The sequence below is a fragment of the Salvelinus sp. IW2-2015 genome, linkage group LG8, assembly GCF_002910315.2.
Source record: "Salvelinus sp. IW2-2015 linkage group LG8, ASM291031v2, whole genome shotgun sequence".
In the NCBI taxonomy this organism is placed as follows: Eukaryota; Metazoa; Chordata; class Actinopteri; order Salmoniformes; family Salmonidae; genus Salvelinus; species Salvelinus sp. IW2-2015.
Window position 1 is genome coordinate 3676237 of NC_036848.1, and position 13470 is coordinate 3689706.

Sequence of the window (13470 nt, forward strand, 5' to 3'; positions counted from 1 at the left end):
CATATTTAGCAGATGTTCTTGCGGGTGTAGCGAAATGCTTGTGGACATCAGATCGACAGTTAGTAACCTCGATTTCGACAGTTAGTAACCTCGATTTCGACTTCAAATACAACTTCAACTACCACAGCTGTTCCACTGTTCATACCAGACCCTATTCCTTTGTTCCATAAGCCACCAAAACAATGCAGGAGTCCTGGTGAAATTGAGGTGAAGAGAGAACCGAATGGCGCTCCSCTCCATTCTATTGGCAAATGTCCAGTCTCTCGTGAATAAGACATATGAGCTTTTTTTCGAGAGTCTCCTATCAGAGAGTCTCCTATCAGAGAGTCTCCTATCAGAGAGTCTCCTATCAGAGAGTCTCCTATCAGAGAGTCTCCTATCAGAGAATCTCCTATAGAGAGTCTCCGTATCAGAGAGTCTCCTATCAGAGAGTCTCCTATCAGAGAGTCTCCTATCAGAGAGTCTCCTATCAGAGAGTCTCCTATCAGAGAGTCTCCTATCAGAGAGACTTGAAAAGCTGTAATATTATGTCTTACTGAAACGTAGCTGGATGATGACGCAATGCACGTAGTACTCTGTGGATTCTCCATGCAGCGGTAGGATCGGACGGCGCCTTCGGGGAAGTCGAAAGGAGTGTTTTTGTTCATGAATAACAACTTGTTTACTGCTTCCAGTGGGAAGGAAATCTCTAACTTTTGTTCACTTGATATAGAATACCTCATGGTAAGCTGCARAACCTTTTATCTACCAAGAGTTCTCATTCGTAATTATCACAGCTGTCTACATCATGCCCCAAGCAAACAGCACTCTGGCACTCAACAAACTGTATGGGGCCATAAACAAACAAGAAATCGCTCACCCAGAGGCAGCGTTTCTGGTGGACAGAGACTTTAATGTGGGGAGAATTAAAACCGTCCTACCTCGCTTCTACCAACGTCTCCTGTGCCACTAGGGGCGCTAAAACTCCAGACCACTTTTATTCTACCCAGAGAAACGCATACTTGGCCCTCCCTCGTCATCCCTTTGGCAAATCTGACCATGACTCCATTCCAGTGATATCAGTGATGCGCTCAATACAGAAGTGATTGGATAGCATTGAGGAGTTTACAACAACAGTCACAGGCTACATCAATAAGTGCAAAGACGATGTCGTCCCCGCAGTGACTAAGAACGTATCCAAACCAAAAACGATGGATTACAGGGCCTCTCGGGTGGCGCAGTGGTCTAAGGCACTGCAGTGCTAGCTGTGCCACCAGAGATTCTGGGTTCGAGTCCAGGCTCTGTCGCAGCCGGCCGCGACCGAGAGGTCCATGGGGAACCTACCGGGGAACAGTGGGTGAACTGCCTTGTTCAGAATGACAGATTTTTACCGTGTCAGCCCGGGGATTCAACCCAGCAACCTTTCGGTTACTGGCCCAACGCTCTAACCATTAGGCTACTTGCTCGCTTCGAGGAATACAACACTGAGTCTCGCCGCCGGGCAAGATGGAATACGAGGTCGCGTTGTCAAAGCATGCGCAGACCAGCTGGCAAGTGATTCATGGACATTTATTTAGATCGATTTTTATTTAATTTTTCGTTTTTTTTGTTGTCTTTTTTATATTTTTTAACCACTTTTTTTCTCGTGATATCCAATTACGATCCAATTCCGATCTTGTCTCATCGCTGCAAGTCCCCAACAGTCTCAGGAGAGGCGAAGGTCGAGTCATGCATCCTCAGAAACATGACCAGCCAAACCGCGCTTCTTAACACCCGCCCGCTTAACTCGTAAGCCAGCTGCACCAAGGAGTCAGCCTGCAGGCGCCCGGCCCGCCTTAAGGAGTCGCAAGAGCGCGATGAGCCAAGTTAAGCCCCCCGCCTAACCCAGACGACGCTGGTCCAATTGTGCGCTCTATGGAACTCCCGGTCACGGCCGGTTGTGACACAGCCTGGGATTGAACCTGGGTCTGTAGTGACGCCTCAAGCACTGCAATGCAGTGCCTTAGACTGCTGCACCACTTGGGAGGCCCTTCACGGGCATTTTGAATCTCTCCTTGTCCCAGTCTTTAATACCAACATGTTTCAACCTGACCACCATTGTCCCTGCTCCCAAGAGCTCCAAGGTAACCTGCCTAAATGACTATCGCCCTGTAGCACTCACATCTGTAATTATGAAGTGCTTTGAAAGGCTGTTCATGACACACATCTACACTATCATCCCAGACACCCTAGACCAGGCCTGGGCAAAGGCCGGCCCGAGTAGCTGTATGTGGCCCGCGACCTAATTTCAAAAAGGCCCAAGGAATCATGCTCAAATCACATAAAGAATTAGCGATAGTAAAGTTTTGAAAAACGTATTTGTTATTCAAATTAAAAGCCCAATAAATACTCGCCTTTGTGCAATGATTYAACTCCCACCGCTTGTGGGACATTTATTTTGAAGGCACGTATAAATAACAACTGCAAGAGGACAGACAGTGACTGACAGGCTGACACACACGTAACAGTTACAAACAGTAGCTAGCTAGAAATTGAGTTTTTCAAAGAAAAGGAAAGTAGACCATGAATGTAGGGTGTTCCAGCAAGAGTGGACATCGAAATATTTCTTTGAGCTATCAGGGAAAGCTGTGTGCAAAGAGAGCATCGCTGTCTTGAAAGACAACTTGTCCCGACACTTCCAGACGAAGCATGCAGAGGAATATGTCTTCTGAGCAGAGGGCAAGTGCATCGAAAGAGTTGCTTTCTCAGTTGCAAAAGCAGCAAGGACTTTTCACAAAACTGCATTCAGCAAACGGCGGAATTGCGAGACCTATCTATGTACTGTCCCACAAAATTGCTAAACATAGCATGCCATTCGCTGAGGGTGAATTCATTCAAGAATGTTTAATTGACTCTGCAGCAATACTTTGCCCCGACAAGAAAGAGCTGTTTGAAAGTGTTTCCCTGTCAAGGCCAACAGTGACACGGCGTGTTGAGGACATTGCAGAGAATATGGAACAGTTGAAAGACAAGGTAAAGGATTTCACCTATTTCTCCTTGGCCCTGGATGAAAGCAGTGATTAACGTGACACTGCACAGTTGTTGATATTCTTACGAGGCATAACCCCAGACTTTGAAATTACAGAGGAGCTTGCTTCAGTGCAGTCAATGAAGAGCACAACCACAGGGAAATATTCATTGGAGGAGGTTAATAAGTGTGTGGCAAAGCTGGGACTGAGTTTTGAAAAGTTATCCAGTGTGACCACTGATGGGTGCCCAAACTTGACAGGGGAAAAAATTGTCCTTTTGAAAAGGATACAAGATAAGTAGATGAGCTGAACCAGGATCAGACAATTATTTTACTGCATTGCATTATTCATGAGCAGGTGCTCTGTAAATGTGTTCTGAAAATGAGCCATGTTGTGGATACAGTCACTGAAGTGGTAAACTTCATAAGATAATTGTTTTTAAACCACAGGCAGTTTCTCTCTTCTAACAGTGAGACCGAGTCGGGTCAATCAGATCTCCCCTACCACACAAACGTGAGATGGCGAAGGTGCTTTAAAGGGTGTGGGACCTGAAGTCGGAGATTGCTGAGTTTTTGCAAATGAAAGGGGAAGAAATGTGGATTTCCCTCAACTGCAAGATAAAGAATGGTTGGCTGATTTTGCCCTCACCGTGGACATCATGGCCCTCATGAATGAACTGAATTCTAAACTACAAGGGAAGGGCCTTTATTGCACATCAAATGTACAGCCTTGTCAAAGCCTTCAAGGGAAAATTACTCCTCCTGACCTGCCAAGTAGAAGCCAACAATCTCACCCACCTTCCGACACGACTAGTCTGTTCCCTGTCAGATGACCAGATGGAGAAGTATACATCGCTGCTGCGTGCTTTGAGCGGTGAGTTTTCTCATCGTTTTGAGGATTTCAAAGTGTTGAAAAATTACATGCTGTTGGTGTCCTCTCCTTTCACCTTCAATGTGGATAACGCTCCCACTGACCTGCAACTTGAGCTTCTCGATCTTCAGTCTGATGCTTGGAGAACTATTCAAAACAATGTCACTGACGAGGTTCTATGCATCTCTTGATGAACAAAACTTTCCAAAGATTAGGAGTTATGTTCAGAAGATGTTTGGTTCAACCTATGTATGTGAACAGACATTTTCAGTGATGAAATATAAGTCAAGGCACAGATCATCTCTTACTGACTCTCACCTCTCAGCAATCCTGCGCATAGCGACATCAGAAACTATACCTTCACTGCTCTAGTCAATGCCCATCAGACTTCACTCCTCATACTGATTGAGTGATTTTAAATGTAATGTTGAGCTCTCTCTCTTGTGTTTTTGTGCATACCCGTTAACAAGAGTTCTGTCCGTGGTGATGATTGCACAGTGTACTTTTCCCTCCGTGTAGTTCATTGCATGTTTAATAATGAAAATACCTACCAAAAGGAGAACATGGATGTGGTTTATTTCTGTGCATGTTAAAAAAGTAAAATAAGTAGCATATCTGGTCATGATTTACAGTAGATATATCTGTCAACATAGTCATACACATGATGTATAATCCTGTAATATGATTCTGGCCCACGATGGCAAAAATATATTCTAATGTGGCCCTCCATGGAAAATAATTTCCCAGGCCTGCCCTAGACCCACTCCAATTCGCATACTGCCCCAACAGATCCCCAGATGATGCAATCTCAATTGCACTTCACACGGCCCACCTTGACAAGAGGGGAAATAACTGTGAGAATCCTGTTCATAGACTACAGCTCAGCATTCAACACTATAGTCCCCTCCAAGCTCATCACCAAGCTAGGGACCCTGGAATCCTGGAACTGAACCTCTCCCTCTGCAACTGGATCCTGGACTTCCTGATGGGCCAACCCCAGGTGGTGAGGGTAGGCAACAACACCTCTGCCACACTGACCCTCAACACGGAGGCCCCTCAGGGGTGTGTACTTAGTCCCCTTCTGTACTCCCTGTTCACCCATGACTGTGTGGCTACGTAGAACTCCAACACCATCAAGTTTGCTGACAACACAAAGGTGTTAGGCCTGATCAGCGATAGCGATGAGACAGCCAACAGGGAGGAGGTCAGAGACTTTGCAGTTTGGTGCTAGGACAAAAAAATCTCCCTCGACATCAGCAAGACCAAGGAGCTGATTGTGGACTACAGGAAAAAGAGGGGAGAACCCCATCCACATCGACAGGGCTGTTGTGGAGCAGGTCGAGAGCTTAAGTTCCTTGGCGTCCACATCACTAAGAACTTAACATGGTCCACACTCACCGAGCACAGTCGTGGAGAGGGCACGTCAGTGCCTCATCCCCCCCTGGAGGCTGAAAAGATTTGGCATGGGCCCTCGGATGCTCAAAATGTTCTACAGCTGCACCATCAAGAGCATCTTGACTGGCTCCATCACCGCTTGGTATGGAAAATGCACCACCCTTGACTGCAAAGAGCAACAGAGGGTATGCGGACAGCCCAGTACATCACTTGGGCCAAGCTCCCTGCCATCCGACACAACACAAATACACATACAGTTGAAGTTAGAAGTTTACATACTTAGGTTGGCGTCATTAAAACTAGTTTTTCAACCACTCCACAAATGTCTCGTTAACAAACTATAGTTTTGGCTAGTCGGTTAGGACATGCACAAAGTAGATGACACAAGTAATTTTTCCAACAATTGTTTACAGAGAGATTATTTCACTTAGAGTGAGTTATATCACAATTCCAGTGGGTCAGAAGTTTACATACACTAAGTTGACTGTGCTTAAAAACAGCTTGGAAAATTCCAGAAAATTGTCATGGCTTTAGAAGCTTCTGATAGGCTAATTGACATAATTTGAGTCAATTGGAGGTGTACCTGTGGATGTATTTCAAGGCCTACCTTCAAACTCAGTGCCTCTTTGCTTGACATCATGGGAAAATCAAAAGAAATCAGCCAAGATCTCAGATAAAAAAATTGGTTCATCCTTTGGAGCAATTTCCAAAATCCTGAAGGTACCACGTTCATCTGTACAAACAATAGTACGCAAGTATAAACACCATGGGACCACGCAGCCATCATACTGCTCAGGAAGGAGACGCGTTCTGTCTCCTCGAGATGAACGTACTTTGGTGCAAAAAGTGCAAATCAATCCCAGAACAACAGCAAAGGACCTTGTGAAGATGCTGGAGGAAACGGGTAGCCGAAGAACACCATCCCAACCGTGAAGGATGGGTGTGGCAGCATCATGTTGTGGGGGTGCTTTGCTGCAGGAGGTACTGGTGCACTAAACAAAATAGATGGCATCATGAGGGAGGAAAATTATGTGGATATATTGAAGCAACATCAAGACATCAGTCAGGAAGTTAAAGCTTGGTCGCAAATGAGTCTTCCAAATGGACAATGACCCCAAGCATACTTCCAAAGTTGTGGCAAAATTGCTTAAGGACAAAAAAGTCAAGGTAATGGCGTGGCCAAAACAAAGCCCTGACCTCAATCGTATAGAAAATTTGTTGGCAGAACTGAAAATGCGTGTGCGAGCAAGGAGACCTACAAAACTGACTCCGTTACACCAGCACTGTCAGGAGGAATGGGCCAAAATTCACCCAACTTATTGTGGGAAGCTTGTGGAAGGCTACCAGGAACGTTTGACCCAAGTTAAACAATTTAAAGGCAATGCTACCAAATACTAATTGAGTGTATGTAAACTTCTTACCCACTGGGAACGTGATGAAAGAAATAAAAGCTGAAATAAATAATTCTCTCTACTATTATTCTGACATTCCACATTCTTAAAATAAAGTGGTGACCCTAACTGACCTAAGACAGGGAATTTTTACTAGGATTAAATGTGAGGAATTGTGAAAAACTGAGTTTAAATGTATTTGGCTAAGGTGTATGTAAACTTCCGACTTCTACTATACATACATATTACACACAAACACACAGTTTTACACTCATCATTTGCTGGTGCTGCTCTGTTCTTAACTTACTCTTATTATTATCTATCCTGATGCCTAGTCACTTTACCCTGCCTTCATGTACATATCTACCTCAAATACCTTATTATTATCTATCCTGATGCCTAGTCACTTTACCCTGCCTTCATGTACATATCTACCTCAAATACCTTATTATCTATCCTGATGCCTAGTCACTTTATCCTGCCTCCATGTACATAACAATAAGGTATTTGATGTAGATATGTATCCTGATTCCTAGTCACTTTACCCTGCCTTCATGTACATATCTACCTTAAATACCTAGTACCTCTGCACATTGATCTGGTACTCCCTGTATATAGCTCCACATTGATCTGGTACTCGTACTCCCTGTATATACACTACCGTTCAAAAGTTAGGGGTCGCTAAGAAATGTCCTTGTTTTTGAAAGAAAAGCTTATTTTTTTGTCCATTTAAAATAACATAAAATTGATCCGAAAATACAGTGTAGATATTGTTAATGTTGTAAATGACTATTGTAGCTGGAAACGGTTCATTTTTAATGGAATATCTACATAGGCGTACTGAGGCCCATTATCAGCAATTATCACTTCTGTGTTCCAATGGCACGTTGTGTTAGCTAATCCAAGTTTATCATTTTTAAAAGGTTAATTGATCATTACAAAACCATTTTGAAATTATGTTAGCACAGCTGAAAACTGTTGTCCTGATTTAAAGAAGCAATAAAACGGGCCTTCTTTAGACTAGTTGAGTATCTGGAGAATCAGCATTTGTGTGTTCAATTACAGGCTCAAAATGGCCAGAAATAAAGAACTTTCTGCTGAAACTCGTCAGTCTATTCTTGTTCTGAGAAATTAAGTCTATTCCATGTGAGAAATTGCCAAGAAACTGAAGATCTCGTACAACATTGTGTACTACTCCCTTCACAGAACAGCGCAAACTGGCTCTAACCAGAATAAAAAGATGAGTGGGAGGCCCCGGTGCACAACTGAGCCAGAGGACAAGTACATTAGTGTCTAGTTTGAGAAAGACGCCTCAAGTCCTCAACTGGCAGCTTCATTAAATAGTACCCGCAAAACACCCGTCTCAATGTCAACAGTGAAGAGGCGACTCCGGGATGCTGGCCTTCTAGGCAGAGTTGCAAAGAAAAAGCCATATCTCCGACTGGCCAATAAAATATTAAGATGGCCAAAGAACAGACACTGAACAGAGGAACTCTGCCTAGAAGGCCAGCATCCCAGAGTCGTTTCCAGCTACAATAATCATTTACAACATTAACAATGTCTACACTTTGTTTCTGATCAATTTTATGTTATTTTAATGGACTAAAAATGTGCTTCTCTTTCAAAAACAAGGACACTTAGAAGTAACCCCAAACTTTTGAATGGAAGTGTAGCTCCACATTGATCTGTTACTGGTACTCCCTGTATATAGCTCCACATTGATCTGTTACTGGTACTCCCTGTATATAGCGCCACATTGATCTGGTACTGGTACTCCCTGTGTATAGCTCAGCATATACTTGTATAGCTGCACATTGATTTTCCTCTGTACTTCCTGTATATAGCTCCACATTGATCTGGTACTTCCTGTATATAGCTCCACATTGATATGGTACTCCCTGTATATAGCTGCACATTGGTCTGGTACTGGTACTTCCTGTATATAGCTGCACATTGGTCTGGTACTGGTACTCCCTGTATATAGCTCCACATTGATCTGGTACTTCCTGTATATAGCTCCACATTGATTTGGCACTCCCTGTATATAGCTCCACAATGATCTGGTACTTCTGGTATATAGCTCCATATATGTGCATTTTATTTTATTCCTCATGTTACTATTTTGTTTGTATCATTATTAATGAACTGCATCATTGGAAAGGGCCCGTAAGCAGTGGTGTAAAGTACTTAAGTAATACTTTAAAGTACTACTTAAGTAGTTTTTTGCGGTATCTGTACTTTCATTTACTATTTCTATTTTTGACTACTTTTACTTCACTACATTGCTAAATAAAGTAATGTACTTTTTACTCCATACATTTTCCCTGACACCCAAAGTACTCGTTACATTTTGAATGCTTAGCAGGACAGGGAAATGGTGCAATACACATACTTATTACTGCTTCTGGAGGACTCACTAAACACATGCTTTGTTTGTAAATGATGTCTGCGTGCTGTAGTGTGCCGTCTGGTTTGCTTAATATAAGCAATTTGAAATTATTTATACTTTTACTTTTGATACTTAAGTATATTTAAAACAAAATTATTTTACTTTTACTCAAGTAGTATTTTTACTGGGGGACTTTCACTTTTACTTGAGTCATTTTCTTTTAAGGTATCTTTACTTTTACTCAATTATGACAATTGGGTACTTTTTCTACCACTGCATGTAAGAAAGTATTTCACGGTAAAGTGTACACCAGTTGTTTTTGGTGCATGTGACAATGTTATTTGATTTCTATTCCAATCCCCTCACCTCCTCTCGGTCTCTTCCCCTAGTCCCAACCTCTGTTTGAGCTGCGTTGCTCCAACAACGTGGTCCACCTCCACACTTGTGCTGACTCCTGTGCTGCCCTGGTCAACATGCTGCAGTACCTGGTGTCCCAGGGAGACCTGCACCCGCCCCCCCGACACACATCACCCACTGAGATCGCTGGACAGAAGCTACCGGTAAGACAGACAGGCCAGTAGACCAATAGACTAGTAAACTAGTATAATATTACCTTCTTTAAGGTCTGGAACAGATGTTGTATGTTTGTTCAGATAAACGTTGTGTGAGAACAACTGAAGAAAATGAAACTGTGGAGCGACTGGAAAGGAGCCTATCTGAACCTCAACTATCTGTTGTCTGTCTGTGACTTGTTTTAGTTGTCAGAAAGTCCCGCCTCCTTGCCACCCTGCCCTCCAGCTGAGACTGCTGAGATCAACCAGTATGATCTCCTTGATGCTTTGATTGACACAGAGAGGAGCCACCCAGATGAGGATATGGACTCAGGTAAAACGGGGGTATTAAATGATAGTGTAGTTCAATATCTCCAATTATAAATCCCTTCTGTACATTTGATAGATGAAATGGATGCCATTAGCTATTCCTGTGTGTATTTCCCATTTCTAATGCATATTACTTTTCACTGTAAAAATGGAGTCTTCTAAATGAACATTTCTATGTCTAGGATCTCCCACTGTCCCGCGGGGCTCACCTGTCTCAGTCTACCTGTTTCCTGGGGAGGCCCCTAAGCTCCGCCCACCAGTTGTCATTGAGGGGGAGGAGTCAAAGCTTGACAGACTGGTGGCGACAGCCACTGAGGTGCAAGTGGATATGATGTCAGAGGAGGGCTCTGATGGTTCAGAGGACAACGAGGACTTCTGTATCCTAGAGGCTCCTGGGATGGGTATACCTGTGAGTCTGTTTCTTTATTTCATTATGTCTCTATATGCTCTCTCTCTATACACTCTCTCTCTATACTCTCTCTCTATACTCTCTCTCTATACACTCTCTCTCTATACTCTCTCTCTATACACTCTCTCTCTATACACTCTCTCTATACACTCTCTCTCTATACTCTCTCAACTCTCTCTCTCTATACACTCTCTCAACTCTCAACTCTCTCTATACTCTCTCTCTACTCTTTCTATTCTCACTCTGTACTCTTTCTTTATACTCTCTCTCTACTTTGTGCATGACACAAGTAATGTTTCCAACAATTGTTTAGACAGATTATTTCACTTAAAATTCACTGTATCACAATTCCAGTGGGTCAGAAGTTGACATACAGTAAGTTGACTGTGCCTTTAAACAGCTTGGAAAATTCCAGAAAATTATGTCATGGCTTTAGAAGCTTCTGATAGGCTAATTGACATCATTTGAGTCAATTGGAGGTGTACCTGTGGATGTATTTCGAGGCCTACCTTCAATCTCAGTGCCTCTTTGCTTGACATCATGGGAAAATCAAAAGAAATCAGCCAAGACCTCACAAAAAAAAATGTAGACCACCACAAATCTGGTTCATCCTTGGAAGCAATTTCCAAATGCCTGAGCGTACCACTTTCATCTGTACAAACAATAGTACGCAAGTATAAACACCATGGGACCACGCAGCCGTCATACCGCTCAGGAAGGAGACGCGTTATGTCTCCTAGAAATGAATGCACTTTGGTGCGAAAAGTGCAAATCAATCCCAGAACAACAGCAAAGGACCTTCTGAAAATGCTGGAGGAAACCGGTACAAAAGTATCAATGTCCACAGTACAGCATCGACATAACCTGAAAGGCCGCTCAGCAAGGAAGAAGCCACTGCTCCAAAACATCCCAAAAAAGCCAGACTACGGTTTGCAACTGCACATGGGGACAAAGATCGTACTTTTTGGAGAAATGTCCTTTGGTCTGATGAAACAAAAATAGAACTATTTGGCCATAATGACCATCGTTATGTTTGGAGGAAAAAGGGGGACGCTTGCAAGCCGAAGAACTCCATCCCAACCGTGAAGGACAGGGGTGGCAGCATCATGTTGTGGAGGTGCTTTGCTGCAGGAGGGACTGGTGCACTTGACAAAATAGATGGCATCATGAGGAAGGAAAATTGTGGATATATTGAAGCAACATCTCAAGACATCAGTCAGGAAGTTAAAGCTTGGTCGCAAATGAGTCTTCCAAATGGACAATGACCCCAAGCATACTTCCAAAGTTGTGGCAAAATGGCTTAAGGACAACAGTCAAGGTATTGGAGTGGTCATCACAAAGCCCTGACCTCAATCCTATAGAAAATTTGTTGGCAGAACTGAAAAAGCGTGTGCGAGCAAGGAGGCCTACAAACCTGACTCAGGAGGAATGGGCCAAAATTCACCCAACTTATTGTGGGAAGCTTGTGAAAGGCTACCCGAAACGTTTGACCCAAGTTAAAATTTAAAGGCAATGCTACCAAATACTAATTGAGTGTATGTAATGTCGTGTCTTTGGCATCATTAATTTGAGGACTGTTATTTTATCAAATCAATTCTCTGTAATTATCATTACGTGATTAAACTAATCATGTAAATGTAATTAACTAAGAAGTTGGAGCACCAAGGAAAATCTTCAGATTAAAGTTATTTTCCTAAAATAACTCTATAGATATTTTAATATCTGATCAATTAGTCTTCTAATTAATTATTCTTTACCTCACGTTAGTCTCATTCCAAACGTCGTAAATTGATGGTTATCTACACGAACCCAGCCTTTACTATGAATCATCCATACACCAATTGTCTTAATCATTTATTTACTAGCTAACTAAATAATCACAGAAATGCATAAACAAACAAACAGTAGATATGGTTACAAGGAAATGATAGGGGAGGTTCCCTAGTGGGCTAAGCCGATATGACGGCTTGGTGGACAAAGGGAAGTGGGTGTGGACTGAGAAGGGTGCGAAAGACAAAAATGCAGTCACTACACAGTTGATAATGATATTATTTGAAATTCTAATCCTTTGCACATGAACGCTCACTCATTCGGGAATAATTGCAATCAATATATATTTACGCTCAGTGTGTCGTCGTTTTCTCTGTTGGAATCGTCCGTCTTTCTGTTGGAAAGTTCATCCGCGCATCTCTCTCTCTGCTTTCCTGAAGTCTTTCGTGGTTAGAATGGATACTTCAGAGTACCATTCAGAAATGTTCTTATAGAATAGATGTTTCGGCGGTTGTCGGTCTTCGCATCTCAGGTTCACATAATTTCTAGCTGCAGACTAGTAATTCGTATCGAAGATTTGCTCTTATTCTGTCGGGATCGATAGTCTCAGAGTTTAACCATTTCCACCCATGTAGCCAATGCTCCACGTGATATGGTTAGGAATTCCACAACCATTACAACCTTAGCTTATACTGAGGTTTTTGTGGTCTCTACTCAAACCTTCGCCCCCTCGGTGACCGATGTACGCATGGTCTAAAGAGGATTTCTTCAGGTGGGGCTTTTATTCCTAACGGTAGAAAAGGGCTGTCCCATGAGCCAGATCATGTCGGTGCTCATGGAGGCAGGCCAATGACTTAGTTAAACTTGAAAGGGAATACAATTCTCTCACATTAACTGTTTTTAAAATCACATTACATAATTTCACAAATAGTTTCATCTTTACTCATTCATTTTATACAATAATTAGACGCAAACCTCATAACGGAGGCTCCTGTATAAACAGAGTTATGGTAGAGAGTGTAGAGAGGCAGAGTGCATATAAAAAAGAGCATATAGAAGAGTTAGGGAAGAGAGAAAGAATTAGTGCGTTTGTAGAGGCCAGAGAGAGTTATATCTAATATATAGAGAGAGTATATACAGTTATCAGTCAAAGGTTTGGAGACACCTAGTATTCAAGGGTTCTTTTTTACTATTCTTCACATTGTAAACTCAGCAAAAAAAGAAATGTTCAGCACCCGTCTTTCAAAGATATTCTTAAAAATCAAATAACTTCACAGATCTTCATTGTAAAGGGTTTAAACACCGTTCCCATTAGCTTGTTCAATGAACCATAAACAATTAATGACATGCATCGTGTGGAACGATCGTATCTCTCTCC

General features: G+C 42.5%; 1 protein-coding gene across 1 annotated transcript in view; it reads left to right on the forward strand.

The window, feature by feature from the left end:
* LOC111967091 (autophagy-related protein 2 homolog A) overlaps window positions 1-13470 on the forward strand; it is a 37554-nt gene that overhangs the window by 15062 nt on the left and 9022 nt on the right. The window contains exons 27-29 of the mRNA XM_070444683.1: window positions 9422-9592; window positions 9791-9917; window positions 10096-10322. Of these exons, the coding sequence (XP_070300784.1) occupies window positions 9422-9592; window positions 9791-9917; window positions 10096-10322 (525 nt within the window). The remainder of the gene's footprint in view (window positions 1-9421; window positions 9593-9790; window positions 9918-10095; window positions 10323-13470) is intronic.